Source organism: Triturus cristatus, chromosome 4_1 (assembly GCF_964204655.1).
Source record: "Triturus cristatus chromosome 4_1, aTriCri1.1, whole genome shotgun sequence".
In the NCBI taxonomy this organism is placed as follows: Eukaryota; Metazoa; Chordata; class Amphibia; order Caudata; family Salamandridae; genus Triturus; species Triturus cristatus.
The window spans coordinates 86,744,878-86,765,598 of NC_140585.1; the positions used below are offsets into that span (position 1 = coordinate 86,744,878).

General features: G+C 47.7%; 1 protein-coding gene across 1 annotated transcript in view; it reads left to right on the forward strand.

Moving 5' to 3' along the window:
• The window catches only part of LOC146839615 (membrane-spanning 4-domains subfamily A member 4D-like), a 293,092-nt gene that overhangs the window by 136,116 nt on the left and 136,255 nt on the right, over positions 1–20,721 (forward strand). The window contains exon 4 of the mRNA XM_085651694.1: positions 61–117. Within this exon, the coding sequence (XP_085507820.1) occupies positions 61–117 (57 nt within the window). The remainder of the gene's footprint in view (positions 1–60; positions 118–20,721) is intronic.

Consider the following 20,721-nt stretch of genomic DNA (forward strand, 5'->3'; position numbering starts at 1 on the left):
ATGTTGAGTAAATGGTGTGCGAAGATTCCTGATAAAAGTAATCTCTTTTGCTTCCATCAGTTTCTCATCTCTGGAATCCTGTCCATCGCAGCAGAGAAGAAAGGAAATTACTGCCTGGTGAGTATTGCTTGTTGCAGGCTTATTGCAGGCCATATAACACACAACACACCAACTCATTTTTGCATCCCCATGCATTTGGCTGCACATTGGCCTTGGGACAGTTTGCTCCTTTGGTGTGCTGCATATATGTACTTATTCTGTATCTTTTCCTATAGCTGCAGGCATCAGCTCTATTTTTCTTGCTTTTGTCTCCTCATTTTCATCCCTATCCCACAAACACTATTTCTCCTTTACTACCCCACACTTTCTCCCTTTACCACCAGACAATATTTGATGTTTTGCTCATTCTCCTCTTTCATTCACTTTCCAGTACTATAAGGGCTTTCTCATAGTCCACTCTATATCTCCTTCGTTCATTTCACCACCTTCTGCTCATTGAGGTAGGTGCAGGCAGGGAGGTGGAAATGTGCTTGTGTGCTACCACACAGCATGGATTGGAGGTAGATTCCTCTAAGCTTACCTTGTTTATATGTGTAGGTGTGCCCATGCATGTAGATATCTTCCCCAATTTCTAGGTTCTAGAGCTGAGAGAGATAGCACATCACTTCAAAATCAATACCAGCAAGCAGTTTTTATTTTATTTAGAGCCAAGCGCTGGCAGAGTCTAAGTGACCAGAAGTGGTGTTCATGTATATCACCTGCTCTTTGGAGAGCTGCTCATACTGCAGCACTCTAGTGGTAAAATAAGCTGCACCGGCACATCATGACAGTTGCCAGCTGATAGAGGTCATCAACTTCCTTTTCTTTTAATCTCATTCGCTCTCTACACATTTTTGGTCTTTTTGATCTCAGGGGTGAATGCATTGTATACTGCAATGGTGTGATACCAGAATACTGTTATCAGAATATTGTGTGATATAAAAATTGCATCCTGAATATTATAAATAAAAATATTGCTCCATTGGACTTACTGACAATAAATCCACACCTTACAGGCTGATACTTTTGTAAACAATCTTCAGGACAGGATATTTAGATGTCTGTTCATTTGGTAAGACTCAGGCATACATCCACTGAGTAATCAAGACATTCGGAGTTTGTTAATTCCCATTTAAGGTCTTGCCACTCTCCTTCTATTCTCCATCATGAAGGTATCAATTATTTTTTCCCTTCCTGCTACATCTCATTTTCTTAATTTGTGATGCCAGAGACTTTACGTTTATGCTTTGTACAAATGATTATTTGTCCTACTCCATGCTGACTCACTGTAACCAGGACTAATTAAGAGGATGTTGTCTCTGTATACCTCGTAAATGACTATTTCACCCAGAGCCCTGTTCATTTAGTTTATTTTAGTTTTTCATTTCTTCTGTTACCTATATTCCCTGTTTTAACAGCTGGCTTATAAGAACATGTACCAAGCTATATTACTGTGAGTAGGAATAAAACTAACAGGATAAGTTAGTCAAAAAAAATATTTATCCATAGAGCTAATCAGATTTAATTCAGAATACTTGTTAGAAGCAGGAGCAGAGTAAAAAATCGTTGAAGCAGTGATAGTGTTAATATAGTATGATTTATAATATGTGAACCTAGCAGCCACAAAGGGAACGGAACTCTGTTTATAACCACATATCATGTAGTGGTCAACTGAGGATAGAGAGACATTCAGATATATTTATATGGTAAACTGAGGTAAATCAGTGTGCATGAATACAGAATACATTAGAAACACAGCATCACAGTGGAAGAGTTGGGGGTAGGCCCGCCACACTCGTAGCGGAGGCCCCCCAGTCATGGGGGAGTCTCTGCACTCAGTGTGGAACCTCTGCAATGAGAATTCGCAATGCAGAGATTCTACCCCAAGTGCGGAGACTCCCCCACTAATGCCTGACCTCCACCACGAGTGTGGAGGCCCCATTGTGAATCAGGCCCATTGAGTTTAGAAGCACATTAGAAAGGTTTTCTTATGTGGAGTGTCTTAGAGATTGCAGTATTTTCATTATTACCAGATTTCCTCAACAAATGTGTTACCTCCAGGTACAAGAAAGATTAGTTCCTTTTAGTGAGCTGAGTCTTCCTGCCAATCAATCAACATTTTCACTGCTGATGAGACTGCTTTCAAACTTGCAATACCATAGTGCCAACTGCAGTAGTCTAAGCAACTGTGCATTTGTTCACAGCACTGCACAGCGATGTACAAAACAAAATCATGGTAATGTGATAAAATGTAGTTTTTGTCCTACAAATAGTGAGTGATTCATCATGCAGCATACCACTGAAATAAATGGCCTGGTTCCAAATGAATTCTTACATCTTCACTGTAAGAAATTGGTGAATTAGTTGAGTGGGCTGAACACCCACCTTAAATAATAAACACAATACTGTCACTAATTAACCCTGTATCTAACCATCTGGTACATTGCCATGAAGCAAGCAGACTTAGAGGCAGCGTCAAAAGTATTTGTACTGCACTCGAACAGCAATAAAGTGCAAAAACAATACATGAAACATTCCTAACAAATTGTGAAAAGCATAGCAAATTTTAATGAATAAATGTAAACAAAAAAAGGCAAAATATTCCATAATAAGTCGAACCGGAGATATGAATTTTTTGTTTGAATTACAATTATCACCAACCATGGTTATCTGGTCAATCTATACTTGGTCAAAGTCCAATGTTAATACCGAATTCAATGGAGTGTTAGTCAGCCTTAACTTTTGAGTTTGTGGTCATTGATGAGTTGTAAGTGTGGTAAGCTGAAAGCTGGATCCAAAATATAATTCAACGATGGTGGGTTGCTGAAGAGTGATCTCCTGTCAACAAACGCAGGAAAGCTCCAAGTGGCGAAGACTGAAGTCTATGTATGGAAAGGTCACCATGTCATCAGATGCTGCTCTGTGACAGCTGTGATCAAGTCCTCTACATTTGGACTTACAAACTTTTCAAGAAGTCAGCTCTCCTTCAAGGGGGAAAACCAGTAAGTTGAGGCCAACCAGCAGTTCAACAGCTGCAGCTTCACCAGCAATTCCAATTCCAGAAAGTTAGCAAACGTTTCTAAGTCCCACTTTTTGAAATCTAGGAAGGGATATACACTTTAACACCAGCCACCAATTTAAGACAAGCAGGTCCAGTCTTCCTTAAAGTTTCCAACAGCAGGGCAGTGTTTAATCTGATCTTCACAAGTCCAGGAGTCTTCTGAGGAGAGGTTTGTTGGTTGCTATTTTAGGTCCACTGCCAGCTTGTCAGTGTCCATTTGCTAAACTAGTTATGGTCAGTTCGTCCAGCCCCACAGAGTTTGGTTCCAACCTGACGAGTGACATAGGAGAGACAGGCCCAGTTGTGAGCTTTATCTGCCAGTGACAAGGTAGGATTCCTTTGCAGCTCAGGAAGGCGCTACATACAGAACCCCAGGCCAGCATCCGGTCAAGGGAGGAGGCCTCCTGCCCACTCCTACCTCCTGAGAGCAATTCTAATCTCACCACAGGGAAGCCATCTATTGGCAGATGGCAGGTGGTAGCTGGATACTGGCATGTTACATTATGTATATTCATATCCCTTTCACCTTTAAATCTGTTTTATATATTGTATTCTGTTAGAGAAGTCTACAATAGTTGTTGAGCTGTCTTGCTGCTTGAAGGTCCTGTGCTGTGTTCAATAAACATCTTTCTACTTCTTTTGGATTTTTCTTTTTATCATTGGATTGTTACACTGCGACAAGTTACTTTAGGTACTGGCTACCTACTAAACTGCAGTAGCGTCTTTATTTTTGGGAGTTTGATCATTTTTCTCATCTAAAGGATCTTTTAAGGTTTTACAATTCTTGTACTCTGGATTTACCTTCCGCTTCCATTAACAAAACTCTGGGATACATTTTGGGGGAATATTTTTAACCAAAATGTGGGACATCACATACCTGCATTCTTCAAATCTTTGGAGAGCATTCTACAATGACAGTGCAATACCAGCGTCATTTGTGAAGCTCGTTGACCGCAATACTGCTGGAATCTTTCCTCCAATGAACTCAGGAATTTGATGTGCTCACCCATGCCATTTCCCCAACTGCCAAAACCTCATCACTACGCTGGTGAAACGTACAACGTGAAACGTAACGTCCCACGTTTACACCCACCATTTGGGATTGGGAAGCTTGTCTTTTACTGCACACAGCAGAGTGTTGTTAGCCTCACGCCGATTCACTCAGCAATTCTTCTATTCACCAGTTCATCGATCTCTAGATTGGGGCAGAATTTATTCACTAATCTATGCAATATATGTGCATCAATGCATATTCTGCTTATCATCACTGTAATTTGTTTTTCTTCTTTTCTCTATTTTCCGTGTGACTATTTTCAAGACACATTTGAGTGTATTTTATTATATTGGTGATATTTTGGGATTCTTGTATTGGTTCTTTTGCTCTGCAAGCATTAGAATTTTGGCAATTAAAAAAATAAGAAGGAGAATTTCTAGTAATAGGAAAATATACAATTTGAACCTCCTACTAAGTGTTTGCAATCTAATTATATGTCTAGATGGAAAGAGGAGCTTTTGACATATATGAAGGCTATTGATGGGGACAGAATGGGTAGTGAAAGAAAAAAATATATTTTAATGCATTGTTTTGAGTCTGAGGGGCAAGCAGTTTTCAGAACTTTACATGTACTTCATGAAAATGAAGAATTAAGCAGTTTTGAAGAAGCTCTAGATCGCATGGAACATAGATTTAAACCTACCAAAAGCATTGCTCTTAATAGGTGTAAGTTTTATACTGGTGTCCTTAGGGAGGGAGAGTCTTTTGATGATTTCTTGATCGCTCTTAGAGCACTGTCTATCAATTGTGATTTTGGGTTCATTTGTGATGAGATGATCAGGGATTAGATAATTGTAAACGTAAAAAGTAAAAAAAAAAACAAGACAACTTTGGGTGTTAGGGAATCCTAATCTACAAGATGCCATTGGAATCGCTAAAGCTATTGACCAATCAGAAAAATGGTTGAAGGTTATTCAGGATGTTGAAATAAAGAATGAGAAAAGTGTGTATTTTGTGTTAAAGGTGTGGGAGTTTCAGTCATGTGGCATCCTCTTTGCACTGTCCTGCTATAGGAAACAAATGCATCAAGTGTAGAAGGATAGGGCATTTGCCTGTGTGTGCAAGGATGACTAGAAAAAAAAGCAAAACTGCAGCTATAGGTGCAGTTGAAGTTTCGTCTTTAAGGTGTGCATGCAATCAGGACAAAGCTAATGAAAAGGCGAAAGGCATTACCTTGTCGGTGGGTGAGCCCTGTGCTGAAGAGGTGGAGGATAGGAGGTCTCCTAAATGTAAAGTCAGGTTTTTAGAGAAGGATTTGGAACTTATGGCAGGCTCGGGGTCACCATGGTCTATCATCACTAGAACTATTTCCAAGAAATGTTTCAGGGCATATTAACTGTGGAGAATTTGTGTGAGCCGGATGTAGTAGCCCAGAATTTTGATGGGTCCATAATTGACCTTATGGGTGATATTGCCTCAGACATTTTTTTTTAAGAATGATTTTTATTTTATATTTATTGGTCATCCAGAATCACAATACGATCATGACAGTAATTACACATCACATCACAGGTGATTATACCAAAACTATTAATCCATTCCTTGTGAGGATGAGACGTGTTCACAACTGAAAGCTTGCGATAATGAAACATTATACTGTCTCCGGACATAAGCAACAGTGTCTCATGGAAATAAATCATAACATTTTAACTTGTAACAAGCCCCTCCCACTCCCCCCAGAGTCACAAGAAGGAAACTCCCCCATACCATGTACCATATTTCAAACTACGTCTCGCTATTGGACTGCTTCTACTACTTTCTCAGACTACGGGTGCCCCCAGATGGTACTACCATCCCAAGCTGGCGTGGTCAGCTTGAGTCCCCTCCATCACTTGTGAGGCAAGAACCCCACCCATAGCGGCCTCTGTGCTCATGGTATACCAGGACCTTGCATCGTCTTCCAACTTTTCATCTCTCCGAACTCTACTGTTGCCCATTCCCATAAGTCTTTGGCCCAACTCTCCACCATGGGGGGCGTCGAGCTCATCCACCTAATTGTTATTCTCCGCTTGGCCAGCACCAGCCAAAGCTGGAGAAATTTCCTCGTAAGCTTTCTCCCTTTGGGTCTAGGGAGGAGTCCCAGAAGTACCTCTTTGATGGAGTAAGTCAGCGTCCACCCAGTAACTGTCTGCAAGCGGTCTAGCACTGACCCCCAGAATAGCTTCAATTTTGGACAGTCCCAGGTCATATGTAAGAAATTGGCATCGATATAACCCCATTTGGGACAGTGAGCAGGGCGGTCTGGGTATATTTTGTGTAGTACTCATGGAGTCAGATAGGTTTGATGGACAATGTTGAATTGGGTGAGTTTAAATCTGGCATTGGAACTAATTTGCTTGACCCCCTCATGTACCCTTTTCCATTAAGAGTCTGTTAAAGGTTCCTCTACCATTGCGTCGCAATTAGCTTGGACTGGGAGGGGATCTGTAGTTATGTCTTTCCTTAGTGCCCTATAGATGTGGGAAACTAGCCTACGTCCCCCCACCAATGTCAAGAGAACCTGTAGAGTAGCAGATATGGGCAGTTCCTATGGGAACATTGGCCACAGCTCGCGGGCCACCACCAAGATTTTCGCGCATTGGAGGTACTGAACGCTGCCCAACTCAAACACTGATTCTGCCTCCTCCCTAGTAAGGAACTGCTGACTGTAGAATAAATCCCCCAGCATGCGGCAGCCTCCCTCCATCCACAACGGGGCATCGGGGGGATAAGGCACCAGTTTCACCACGGTTTTAATTGCATCTTCCCAGGTTGAAGCCACATGCCTAACAATCTGCGGGAGTCATTCAGCCACTCTCAATCCCAGCATAAGAAGGTCAGGGAGGGTAGTCCCCCGGGGGGGTGCCCTCCAGTAATTGCCTCTCCCAATTGTTGTTCTCGTCCAGCCAATGAATTGCATGTTGAAGCTGTGTCACCAAATAGTAGAGGCCCAACCGAGGGACCACCAGTCCCCCCTGTTCCCATGTCCTCTGTAGTGTGTCTAATTTCACTCTTTTCCTTTTGGATCCCCACAGCAGGTCGACCAGTAGGCCGTCGAGCTGGCTGAAATACACCCGTGGTAGACAATGGAGGGAATTCTGCATGATATACAAACAGCGTGGAAGAATCATCATTTTTATCAAGGCAACCCGGATCGAATAGAGATAATGGTAGGTCTCTCCAGAACTTAATCAATTTGTGCATGCCCTCCTCGCACCTCCCCATATTGTGCTCCAGATAGGTAGCCTGTATGTGTCCTAGCTCGATCCCCTGGTAACGTACTTCATCCCTGACCCATCGCATTCCGACTAGGGGTAACGCGCCCTCCTCCGTGTCTACCAGGATTCCCATGGGGAAGAGCTTAGACTTCCCCGGGTTGAGGCACAGTCCCGATATTTCCCCAAAGTCAGTCAGCTCCTGAAGGAGCGCAGGTACTGCCTCTTCAGGATGCCGAAGGTACACCAATGTATCATCAGCGTACATTGGCACCACGTGGGTAGCAATTCCCAACTGAATCCCCCATCGCTCCATCTATTTTCCAAGGGTGATCGCCAAGGGCTCCATCGCAAGGGCAAATAGAAGTGGCGACAGGGGGCAACCCTATCAGGTACCCCTCTGGAGTTTAAAGCTACCAGACATCTGATTCCAGAGGCAGACCAGAGCCATCGGTCTAGTGTAGAGCAGTTTCAGCCACCTTATATACGTTTCCCCTAACCCCATCCCACACAACACCATCCACATGTAGTCCCATTCAACTGAGTCAGAGGCCTGCTGGGTATCCAGGAGACACAGGGCCAAGCCCTCCTTCTGCAGGTCTAGTGCATGCCATATATGCGCCAGTCTGCACAAATTATGTGTGGTGTTTTGACCAGGAATAAACCCGGCCTGGTCCGAGTGAACCAGTCGGGTCACAGCATGCCACTTAATAATTTCTCATTAATATTCAGGAGGGAGATGGGCCTATAAGAGCCCAGGGAAAGGGGATCCATATATGGCTTAAGGATCATGGACACTAGTGCTTCCATCATGGTGTTAGGAAGTACCCCACAGGCTAAGGCTTCATTAAACACCTCCAGGAGGTGCTCCACTAGGTGTGGGGCGAACCTTTCATAGAACTCCTCTGGGAGTCCATCGCTCCTGGGGCATTTCTCTGATTTCAGCTTCTTAATCAATGCTAGTACTTTCACCCTAGAAATCGGTGCCCCTGGGGCCTTAGCTTCACCTTCCCCCAGGGTGGGAAGTGTTATCCCATCAAGAAAGTGCTGCAGTGCAAGCGGCCTAGCCTGGGTAGCAGACAAGCATGTTTTTCATAAGTGCATCGCAAATTCTTTTAGAATCGCGTCCTGCGTGTGCACCATGTTCCCCATACTGTTGCAGAGCTGCAACACGGGTGTGTGTTCCGTCTACGTCCGAAGTAATCGGGCTAAGAGCACTCCTGATCTATCCCCCTTCATACAGAGTCTCTGCCTATAAGTGGTATATCTGTGTTTCTCTAATCAGGACCATGCCTCTAGTAACTCCCCACGTTCCCGTGTCCACTCATCCGTATCGGTCGGAACCCTGTGCAAAGTGTCATCCAGTGTCTTTTGTCGTTTTTCTAAGGAGTCAATGTCAGCACTAAGCTGATCTTGGGCCCCATACGTGGTCCTCCTGCAAACCCCTCCAATTATGACCTTCATGGCCACCCATTCTATGGATCTATTGACTGTCGATCCCCAGTTCTTCCTAAAATAGTGTTGCAAAGCCTCCACCACAGTCTTCGCATATGGAGGGTCCGTAAGTGCCTCCACCCAAAGTTGCCGCAGTGGAATGGCTGGTCGTACCAGCCCACTAGTCAAGGTCAGTAGCAATGGTGCGTGGTCAGACAAATATCGTGGTAAATAGGAAATGCCCTTCATTGTGGCATAAAGGCCGGCTGAGAGGCAGCAGTGGTCAATTCGGGAGAAGGTGTTAGCTTCGGGAGTGAAACAAGAAAACTCTCTTTTAGTGGGATTGCGTGCCCTCCACTCATCTGGTATCTGCATGCCCTGAAAGATGCCTGTAAGGGATCTAGTCATGCGGGGTTTGGTGTTTTCTCTAGGGGGCTCTCTATACAATTCCCCATCAAAGATGCAATTAAAGTTTCCAAAGAGGAGAAGCTCTGCACCCATATACGGTGTCGCAGCCTTCAAGACTGCTGGAAAAAAGTCGGGGCAGGCCGAGTTAGGCGCATACACATTTGCAATACAAATTTCCCTCCCTTCCCACTTCCCAAACAAAATGACGCACCGCCCTTCAGGGTCCAGGACATTTTGGAGGTGTTGGAATGGGACCCCTGGCATCACCCACACCAGTGCCCCCCATGCAAAACCAGAGTATGAAGTGGCACATAGGTGACCCCACCATCTTTTCCATAAGGTCGCTATTTTGTTCCCCCATATGTGTGTCTCTTGGAGCACCGCAATTGCTATCCTGTATCTCTTTAGGGAGGTGTGTATTCTGCAACGTTTGTCAAGGCCGGCCAACCTTCTAACATTCCAATTAGGAACCTTCAGCATCTGTACTGTCATGATGATGTGGTAGTAAGTGTCCAGAGAGTGTTCTCCCTTCCCCGGTTAGTCTGTCCCGTCGACCCAGCAGACCGTATGGCTTAGTGTAATCCTATATGACCCCAACAAACAGACGAACTTTCAAAAAATGAACAATCCCACTCCCCTCTCCCCCCATGGGCAGCAGTATGAATTCCAATGTGCATCCTGTGATCCATGGAAGAAACAATACACACCGCCCCATACATCCCCAGCTCCCTGTAAGCACTTCAACAGCAACTTAACAGTCCCAGGGCCGATGCCCAGTTTCACCTTGTCTGAAATATAGGTGGTCATGGCTATCGGGCGCTGTGCAAGAGAACTGGCTACATGAGATTGCTCTCAAGCTTCCTTGACGGGCCTGGACTCTGGTGGGGGGTGTCACTACTCCAGCAGCTGCCCATGCTCGCAGTGCAAATAACGACCAACATGGCCCCTGACCTGTACATTGAATTATGCGTAAGGAGGAAATAAGAAATAAAGAGGTCAAGAAAGGCACCCTTGTGGCCTCAAGTTACGAGTCTCCCAGGAACACCAATAGTAAATCCTCAAACAAGTCTCACAGGGACCCCTTCAAAATACCTATAAATAGCGGACTTATCTGTACAGTTCCACGTTTATTGTTCAGCGTGCAGAGCTCATTCCTGGCCGCTGCCTGGTTCTCTGGTTCCAACTACACTATGCGGCATTGTTTCTCTCAAGTACGACATGATCTCTGAATCTGAAGCCTGTGACGTGCCGTCCTGGAGGATAGTGATGCTGCCCGGGCTTGTCGTCCTCGTGTGCTGTACCTGTCGAGTAGATTGTCCGCAGCCCTTCAGGAATGATTTTGCAGATGCTGTCCCAGTGGAGACCGTGGAGGGCACCAGTTGTCTTCCCTCTGGGGCCCTGGTGTCTAGCCAGTCCCTCCCCTCCTCCACCGAGAAGAAAAACAGGGCACCACCCTCACTTCGCACTCGTAATTTTGCTGGGAACAAAAAGCTGCATTTTAAGTTCAGGTCTTTCAGCCTCCGTTTGACTGCAATAAAGGTCTTTCTTTGGTTCTGAACTCTTTAGGAGGTGTCAGGGTACACCGATTGGTATTGACCCTTGAAGAAAAGGTGCTGTCCACTACGAGAAAGCTGGAGGAGAAGATCCCTATCCTGGAAATTCAATAATTTTGCAATGATGGCTCGGGGACGCGCTCCAGGTCTAGGGGAGGTCAATAGTGTTCTATACGCTCGTGCTATATTGAAAAACTTCGACAACTGCTTGGGAGCCATTTCACGAACTGTCCAGTCCTCCTGGAACAGTGTCACTGAGGGGCCCTCCGCTTTCTCAGGGAACCGAACAAATCTCAAGTTCCCTCTCCTTGACCTTCCTTCTGAGTCCTCTGCCCTTTCATCCTACTTTATCGCTTTTCGCTTCAGTTCCACCACCGTGGCACTAAGGTTTTTAACTTCCTCCTTTAAGACCTCCATGTCTTTCTCTGTGATGGTCACTCTGTCCAAAACTTTCCGGAGGTCACACATCAATAAATTAATGTCTATGGCCACAGCGTCAATCTTCCGGACCATATCGTCTCTGGTCGACTGAATGGCCCGGATGATGTTCTTTAGCATTTGTGCGTCTCCATCAGCACCCTCTGATGCCACCTTCCCCAGTGCAGGGTCTTCTTCTCTGGTATTTGAGCCATGTAACATGGGTTGCGCATAGTTCGATATTTTATTAGATTGCGCCTTCGTCACTTTGTCCTTCCTATGGTGACCGGCCAACAATGTCGGAGAATATCCTATGGGACCTTACCCGTCAGGGAAACCCCCCCGGGTGTCCCCACCCGGTATCTTTAACCCCATCAGGGGCCTGCTCCTCCGTGCTTGGACCTCGTTGTTAGCCCCGCAATTCTTCACAGGGTTCTCCCCTCCAGGACACCCTCAAGGAGATCGGCACCTCAAGACCCCTCAGCTAAGCACACCAGCACAATTCTGGCTCTGTTTTACACCACTGGTGGCGTAACCCGGGGCTCTCGTGTGTATAGGTCCTCAGCATTGGCCCAGGCCCACCTCCTAAGCTTCTTGGTTCTCCCACAGCCTCGGGTTGCAGGTTCTTCTCTCATCAAAGGGATGCTTCTCTCTCTCAATCAGATAGGTCAGACCGGCCTGCGTGTGGCATCCCAGACCAGGCTTCCAGGGGGGTCCCCCTTCCAGATCATCCTCGCTTCACCTCGCTCATCTGGCAGTCCAAGGGCGCTGCCCTGCTCTACATCGGCTCATCGCCCCTCAAGGTTGCGTTTGGGCCCAGACAAAACCGCCTCGGGTTGTGTCAGTGATCCAGCCGTCTAACAGCCATCCCTCGACCCCGGCAGCCCCCGATGAAGTAGGCCCTCTCCAATAGGCGGGGAAGGGGGCATCCACCTATTAATGTCCTGCAAATCCTAGGGCTCCACTGGCGACAGGTGCTTTGCTTTCCAGGCAGGGATGGCCTTGTCCCCTCGAGCCCTCCTCAGCAGCTCTCACTCCTCTGGGCCTCACAACGCCGGAGGTCAAACGTCACGCTGCCGTGCGCGCTTCAGTTCTGCTCGCCCTGCATCTTATATCTGGTCAGGATGCAACCTCCTTCAGGATCGGAGAGCAGCTGTACCACCCCAGCAGGGTCCGATGGGCCCCAAGTCCAGCTTCGCAGTCTGGCCGCCCTTCCCTCACCAAGATGGCACCGGCCCCTCCACAGGACTGAACTCCATCTCGCCAGTTGCGGGGTCCCACGCTGTCACTGCCACTCATGTGGTGGTAATCTGATGTCCTCCAGGATCACAGCGTGGTTGTGCCACCTCGTCAGGATCTGGCAGGTCTCCAGGCCCAGCGTCACAGCCCGGTCGCACCGCTGACACCAAGACGGTGCTGGTTCCCCTTCAGGACCGGAGTTACATTTTTATGTTCACAGGGTCCCTTCGCTGTCACAGTCGCTCATGTGGTGGCTGGAGGCCTAACGGGTCCCAAGAGACCATTTCTATACCAGCATAAAGTAGAATGTCTCAGGATTCTTGCTTAAATTGGGCCGCTGCGCCAAGCTCTTCCAGAGCATGTCTACGCGGCCATGAAGGCAAGCCACGTCCCCTGCCTCAGACGTTTATTTCAAGGGAAGGACAGTGTGCATTAAATTGTACCTGGCTAAAGAAGGGGTTTATGTGTTAGGTTAGAGAGACCATTGAAATTTGGTACCATTCTCAATCCCTGTTGCAAGGAACCTGTGTTAGTCATTAGTGAAAGTCGTGGTGTTGCAGAAATTGAGCATGAATTTCCTGAAGTATTTTCTGAGAGTTTGGGAAGGCTAGAAGGGTATAAGCATTTAATCAAGCTTAAACAAAGAGCACAGCCTGTCATACAGAAGTTGAGAAATCTTCCGATTAATATGATAGATGAACTTGTAAGCGTGTTGGATGAGATGTTGAAAGAGGGTGTCATTGAGGAAGTAGAATCATCTGAGTGGGTGTCTCCCATTGTTTTGGTGTGGAAATCTGACAAATCATTGAGCTTATGCATTGATCTCAAAGCTCTCAATGCCATTATAGTAGTTGATTGTCATCCATTGCCCCCCATTAATGAAGTTGTGAGCATGTTAGGTGGTGCTACAGTTGTCTGGACATTGGACCTTTGGTCCGCGTACTATCAAATTCTATTGGCTGAGGAATCCCATCATTTGACTGCATTTATCACTTCACAAGGTTTATTCCAATTTAAGTGAATGTGATTTGGCCTTGCGTCAGCAGCATCTGTCTTCCAAAGAGTAGTGTGTCATATTTTCAAGGGTCTGGAAGCATTTGTAAAATGTCTCCAACACCATATTCTTATAGTCTCTCATGATATGTCTGAATATTCTTGTCATTTGTGGAGTATTGAGAGAACATGGTTTGAATCTCAAGAAGAACAAATGAACAAGTTACTTACCTTCGGTAACGCTTTTTCTGGTGGATACAGTATCAGCCTGTGGATTCCTCACCTTGTGAATATCCCCTGCGCCAGCAACATTCGGAAACTTTTGTAGCAGTCCACGCCGATGAGGTCGAAGACGACGTCACAGAGGCACGGCACCGCTCGCGACTCCGCTGACGTCACCGGCTCCATAAGAAGACCTCCTCGGCGTGATGACGTCAGTTCCGCCCCTTTTTTCCGTGCCTTCGAGGCACACGGACGGACTGACAGCAATATATATACACAGTATACACAGTACACAATATGCATATCAACACACCCAGTGTGGAAAATAAATAACAAAGCACAAGAAATAACATAATGCCTTTGACAGTGATAAACACATTTGAAACCCATCATTAGAATTACAGGCATAGAATTACAGGTATAGAAGGATGGACAACGGGGAGGCAGGTGGGTCAGTGAGGAATCCACAGGCAGATACTGTATCCACCAGAAAAAGCGTTACCGAAGGTAAGTAACTTGTTCTTCTGATGGATACATCTGCCAGTGGATTCCTCACCTTGTGAATAGATTCCACAGCAGTCCCCACTCCCGGAGGAGGGTGTCCATCCCCCTATACCAGAAAATCCTGAAGGACGGAACGAGCAAAGTGTCCGTCACTCCTCACCTCGGTGTCCAAGCAATAATGTTTTGCGAAGGTGTGGAGGGAGGCCCAAGTTGCCGTCCTACAAATGTCCTCCACAGGAACACCCCTAGATAAGGCAGATGTAGAAGATTTTGGCCTGGTAGAATGAACCCTCAAACCCTCCGGAGGCTCCTTACCAGCTAGGGAGTAGCAGATCTTGATGCAAAGCACAATCCATCTTGAAAGGGTGCGCTTGTGCACCGCACGACCCTTTCTGCAGCCAGCAAAACCCACAAAGAGCTGGTCATCAATCCTGTAGTCTTTTGACCTGTCCAGGTAAAAGCTCACCGCCCTCTTAGGGTCCAAGCGGTGAAGTCTCTCCTCCTCCTTGGAAGGGTGAGGGGGAGGATAAAAGGAAGGAAGGGTAATGGACTGCCCCAGATGGAAGGGAGTCACCACCTTAGGCAAAAACGCAGCCCTGGTCTGGAGCACCATTCGTTCAGCATGCACAGTCAAGAATGGGGGTTTTGAACTAAGAGCTTGAAGCTCACTTACCCTCCTTGCCGAGGTGATTGCAACGAGGAAAACCGTTTTAAAAGACAACAGTCTCAAGGGACACTTATGTAAGGGCTCGAAGGGAGAACCCATTAGATAAGTCAGTACAAGGTTTAAATCCCATTGAGGTACAATAAAAGGAGTAGGAGGACATTTATTTGTGAGGCCCTTGAGAAACCTAAGTACAATAGGTGATTTAAACAATGACGGCTGATCCGGCAGGCATAGGAAAGCCGACAAAGCCGATAAATATCCTTTAACTGTGGCCACAGCAAAGCCTTGCTGAGCAAGAGAAAGGGCAAACAGCAAAATGTTAGACAAACGAGCCTTCAAGGGATCAATTGACCTCTCTCCACACCAGAGTACGAATTTAGACCATCTATAGGAGTATATGGATTTGGTGGAGTGTCGCCTGGCCGATAAAATAACATCCACCACATCCGGTGGGAGAGAGAAGGAACTCAGGTTGCCCCGTTCAATCTCCAGGCATGAAGGTGTAAGCTCTGGAGGTGGGGGTGTAGAACCTGCCCCTCCGACTGCGAGAGGAGGTCTGCCCTGAGAGGGAGACGGAGCGGAGGGCACGAGGAGAGGTGGAGAAGATCTGTGTACCACACCCTTCTTGGCCAATCCGGGGCGATCTATATAACTTGGGCCCGGTCTTGGCGAACCTTCCTCAGAACCCGAGGAATCAAGGGTATGGGAGGAAACGCGTAAAGGAGTCGTGAGCCCCAACTCAACTGGAACGCGTCCCCTAACGCTCCCTGCAACGGATACTGGAGACTGCAGAATGACGGGCAGTGAGCATTCTCGTGAGTGGCGAACAGGTCCACCCGAGGAGCTCCCCACATCCGAAAGACGTGACGAACTACCTCTGGATGAAGCCTCCACTCGTGGTCGGCGGAGAACTGCCGACTGAGACTGTCCGCACGCACGTTCAGAACTCCGGCCAGATGATTTGCCATCAGACAAATCCGATGGTCCTGAGCCCAGAACCATAGACGCAGGGCCTCTCTGCAGAGACAAAGAGACCCCACTCCTCCCTGTTTGTTTATATACCACATCGCGGTCGTGTTGTCTGTCAGGACTTGAACAGACTGACCGCGAAGGGAAGGGAGGAAGGCCTTGAGCGCCAAACGTATCGCCCGTAACTCCAGAAGGTTGATGTGAAGCAACCTTTCCTCTGGAGACCAAAGACCCTTGATCTCCAGATCCCCCAGATGAGCACCCCACCCTAAAGTGGATGCATCCGTTATCACCGTGGTCACCGATGGAGGTAGATGAAAGGGCTTTCCTTGAGACAGATTGACCTCCACGCTCCACCAAGACAGATCCGCTGCAGCTTCTCTGGAGATCCTCACAGACTCCCTGAGATCTCCCTTGTGCTGATACCACTGCTTGCGGAGGCACCACTGGAGCGCCCTCATGTGCCAGCGTGCATGGTTGACCAACAGAATGCAGGAGGCGAACAGACCGAGCAGGCGAAGGACCTTCAGAACTGGAACGACCGCTCCGCTGTAAAATAAAGGAATCATCTCCTGTATGTCGAGAATCCTTTGAGGAGGAGGGAATGCCCGACACACAGTAGTGTCCAGTACCGCACCTATGAACAGGTTGCGCTGAGAGGGCACCGGGTGAGATTTGGGCACATTGATCGAAAAACCCAATCTGTACAACAGCCGAGTTGTATCCTGCAGATGACACAGCACCTTCTCTGACGACTCCGCCTTGATCAGCCAGTCGTCTAAATAAGGGAAAACCGAAATTCCCGACCTCCTGAGATGGGCTGCCACCACCGCCATCACCTTTGTGAAGACTCGAGGTGCCGAAGTAAGACCAAACGGGAGGACCGCAAACTGATAATGTTGCGACCCTACCGTGAAACGGAGATACTTCCTGTGCGACTTCAGAATGGGGATGTGGAAGTACGCATCCTGCAAGTCGAGCGACACCATCCAGTCCTCGTGATTCAGCGCTTGAAGAACCTGAGCAAGGGTGAGCATCTTGAACCTTTCCTGTTTCAGGTAAAAGTTCAGGATTCTGAGGTCCAATATCGGACGCAATCTGCCGTCCTTTTTCGGAATCAGAAAATACCGGGAGTAGCATCCCTGACCCCTCTCCTGCTCCGGGACCACCTCTATCGCACCTTTCTGAAACAACTTCAGGACTTCCTCCTGCAGGAGAAGACGGTGGTCCTCCGAGCAAGCACCTTGGCAAGGAGGGTAATTCGGAGGGAACTCCCGAAAGGGAAGGGCGTACCCATTTTCTACAAGATCCAGAACCCAGAGATCTGTAGTTACAGATTCCCAATCTTGTAGAAAATGGGTAAGCCGGCCCCCCACAGGACCAGCATGATCCGGAATGTCGAATCTAGGGCTGTTTTGCGGTGGTGGGAGGGGCTGAGGAAGAAGAAGAGGAGGAGGAGAGTTGACGGCCACGTGAGCGACCTCTAAGTCTTCCTCTATATCCCTTGGACAGAGAGCCTTGCTGCTGCTGCTGCTGCTGGGTTGGTCTGTAGGAACGAAAACTCGCCCTTCCAAAGCCTCTGTATCTTTTGAAAGTACCTCGCGGCTGGGATTGAAGGCCCAACGTCCTAGCCGTAGCCTTACTCTCTTTGAAGCGTTCGAGAGCCGCATCAGCCTTCTTGCCAAACAACCCAGACCCATCAAAAGGTAAGTCCAATAAAGTTGACTGGACATCCGAAGAGAACTCGGAGGACTTAAGCCACGCACCCCTCCTGGTGGCAACTGAAGACCCCATGACCCTGGCAACTGAGTCTGCCGTATCCAGGCCACTCTGAATAACCTGGCGAGCAGCCGCCTGGGCATCCGATAGCACTTCATTGAAGCCTCCTCTATCCTCCTCTGACAGTTTTGGCGCCAACTTTTTAGCAGAGTCCATAAGCGCATGGATATAGCGCCCCAACAAACAAGTCGCATTTGTAGATTTTAATGCCATACTGGCTGATGAAAAGACCTTCTTGGCCGATTAGTCCACCTTCTTTGCCTCCCTGTCCCCTGGGACTTGAGGAAATGCCCCTTTCGACCGTCCAGAACAAGCCGCCTGAACCACTAGGCTTTCGGGTGAAGGGTGTGAAGATAAAAACTCAGGATCCCCTGGAGCCACCCTATATCTTCTTGCAACTACCTTGGAGACTGCAGGAGCTGAGAAAGGCTTGCGCCATACATCCAGCACAGGTTCCAAAATTGCTTCGTTGAAAGGCAACAGAGGCTCTGAGACCGTAGTTGGAGAATGCAACACCTCAGTCAAAATATTGGACTTGAATTCAGTGGATGGCAATTGAAGGTCCAACAACTCCGCAGCCTTCCTAATTACTGCATGATAGGGTGCTGCGTCTTTAGAGGGTTCATCTGATGGCGGAGTGATCTCCCACTCCGGAGACAAATCCAAACCACTTGCCTCCTTCAATTCGTCGAACACCTCATCAGATTCAACCAATTCCCCCTTTTCAGCCTCTTCCAACAGAAAGCGTCTCTCCTCCAGCACTCTCTGCGCCTCCCTTCTCGAACGGATACGCACCTGCGGCGTCGGCGGCGCCGTGTTCGAATCCGACGGCGCCGGCAGCGGCGTCGAACGCGGATCAGCTGGAGCAGCCGGCGTCGAACGATGTCGAGTCGGCGCCGGCGAAGAAGGAAACGGCGTCAATGTTCTCGGCGCCGGCAGCTGCCAAGACGGCGTCGCTGGGAAGAACGGCATAAACGGTGCTTGAGGGTAAACCTGCGGCACTCCCAGATTGAAAGCCATTGGACCCATAGGTGCACCAGAGGTATACATGGCCCGTGAGAACACCCCATACATTGCATTGAGATAATGCGAGGGGTCCTGACCTGGATTAGGGAAAGCAGGATACTGGTCAGGAAGCACCGGACTCGGGCCTGGCGGCGCCGACGGTGGAGCAAGCGGCGTCACAGACTCACCCGGAGCCTGACAATCCTCATCCTGGGCCGGAGTCGGAGACGGAGCCGTAGGACTTGCAGGATCTGGAGATTGAACCGGCACCGGCGAGGACACCGGCACCGGGGATTCAGCTGGAGCCGGCGAAGGCATCGGAGAAGATGGAGTCGGAGGCGAAGCCGGGACAGGAGAGGGAGACACTGACTCTCTTCGACGCCGAACTGGCGATTTCGACTTTGACGTCGAAGCTTTATGATGCGACGAATGTCTCCTCTTTTTCTTATGCTTCTTGCTCTTGGAAGCATGTCCCGAAGTCGACTTGGAAGCCGACCTCGACCTCGACCTGGATCTTCTTTTACCTCTTTTCTCCTTCTTCTTCATCCGGGCGATAAAGAGTTTTGCCTCTCTCTCCTTAAGAGCCTTCGAGCTCATTTTCCTGCAACTCGAACAACCTCCGACATCATGGTCCGAGGACAAACACCAAACGCAATCGTCGTGCAGGTCGGTGATGGACATGTGCTTGCCACATTCTCGGCAAGGCTTAAACCCAGACTTCCTTGTCGACATTTTTAGAAGATAGACAGAGAAATCCAGAAAACATACAAAGTAACCAGAACAGCTACCAGTAACGATTCCCGAAATCCGTTGGCGTCGTCGGCGCGGAAAAAAGGGAACTGACGTCATCACGCCGAGGAGGTCTTCTTATGGAGCCGGTAACGTCAGCGGAGTCGCGAGCGGTGCCGTGCCTCTGTGACGTCGTCTTCGACCTCATCGGCGTGGACTGCTACAAAAGTTTCCGAATGTTGCTGGCGCAGGGGATATTCACAAGGTGAGGAATCCACTGGCAGATGTATCCATCAGAAGTAAGTTGTACTGTGAATCTGTTGAATATTTAGGACATACAATGTCTACCTAAGGGGTTGTGCCAAAGAAATCCCTTATTGATGAGTCAAGGGAAAAACATTTTTAATTTTCAGGACTTTGCAAATACCATAGCAAGTTCGTAAGAAATGTTGGTGCTGAGATGGAACCCCTGAGGGAATTGGCAAGAAAGAATGTTGAGTATGTGTGGGGATAGGGCCAACAATGTGACTTTTATAGCATTAAGGGTGAGATGGAGACAGCTCCCACATTGAAACCATTTTGCGGCAATAAGAGTTGCATTATTACAGTGGACACTAGTCTTTATGGTCTGGGGGAGTGTTTTTTCTCAATGTGCAGGGAAGGAGGAGTAGAATGTGGCATTCACTTCCGGCAGCCTACATGAAATGGAAATTGAAAGGGAGGTACTGGCGTGTGTGTTGGCAGTATAGCATTTTTGAAATTATGTCTGTGGGGGCTCGTTGTCAGGATCGCCAAAATGCGATGTAAAATGAGACTCTCTGTGGGGCTAAGACGGTGTATGTTGAAGGTTTTAAAAGATGGCAGCCAACGAGCGACATTTAAGGATGCAGGTTCACGCTCTAGCGTGAGGCAGCAATCTGCAATGTCCAGGTGCTGAGCTCACGCTGTGGCGCACTTCACCGTTACGAGTAGAGAGACGGACGTTGGAAATTCTAGCAGAAAAGAATTCAAGTATACTTAAGCAAACCAATACCTTCGGACTTCTGACCTCGGAGAACTACAAGAGCATATTTGCAGTAAGACTGTTCCTGTTGAAGTTTGGGCAATTCATGAAGAATATAGCATTTCGGAAGAGAGCGTGCGCAGTGGTTAGTCAGTGCTAGCGTCAGGCATGCGCAGCTCTTGAAGTATTATTTATTATCGTGAGGAGAGTTAAGAGGCACCACAAGTCGAGAACCTGATATAAAAGCACACTACATTTGAAGAGAAAATCAGCAGCTTAATTGAAGGCGAAGTAAAAGATAAAAGATAGACTGTTATATATATTTATTGAAGCAGAATCAAATCCACAGAAAAAAGGGAAAGTAATAAGAGTGAAGATATACAAGAATTAAATAAGGAAATAATTAGTTTTCTGAAAAAACACTTACCTGAGAATTCTTAGAAGCAGCAAC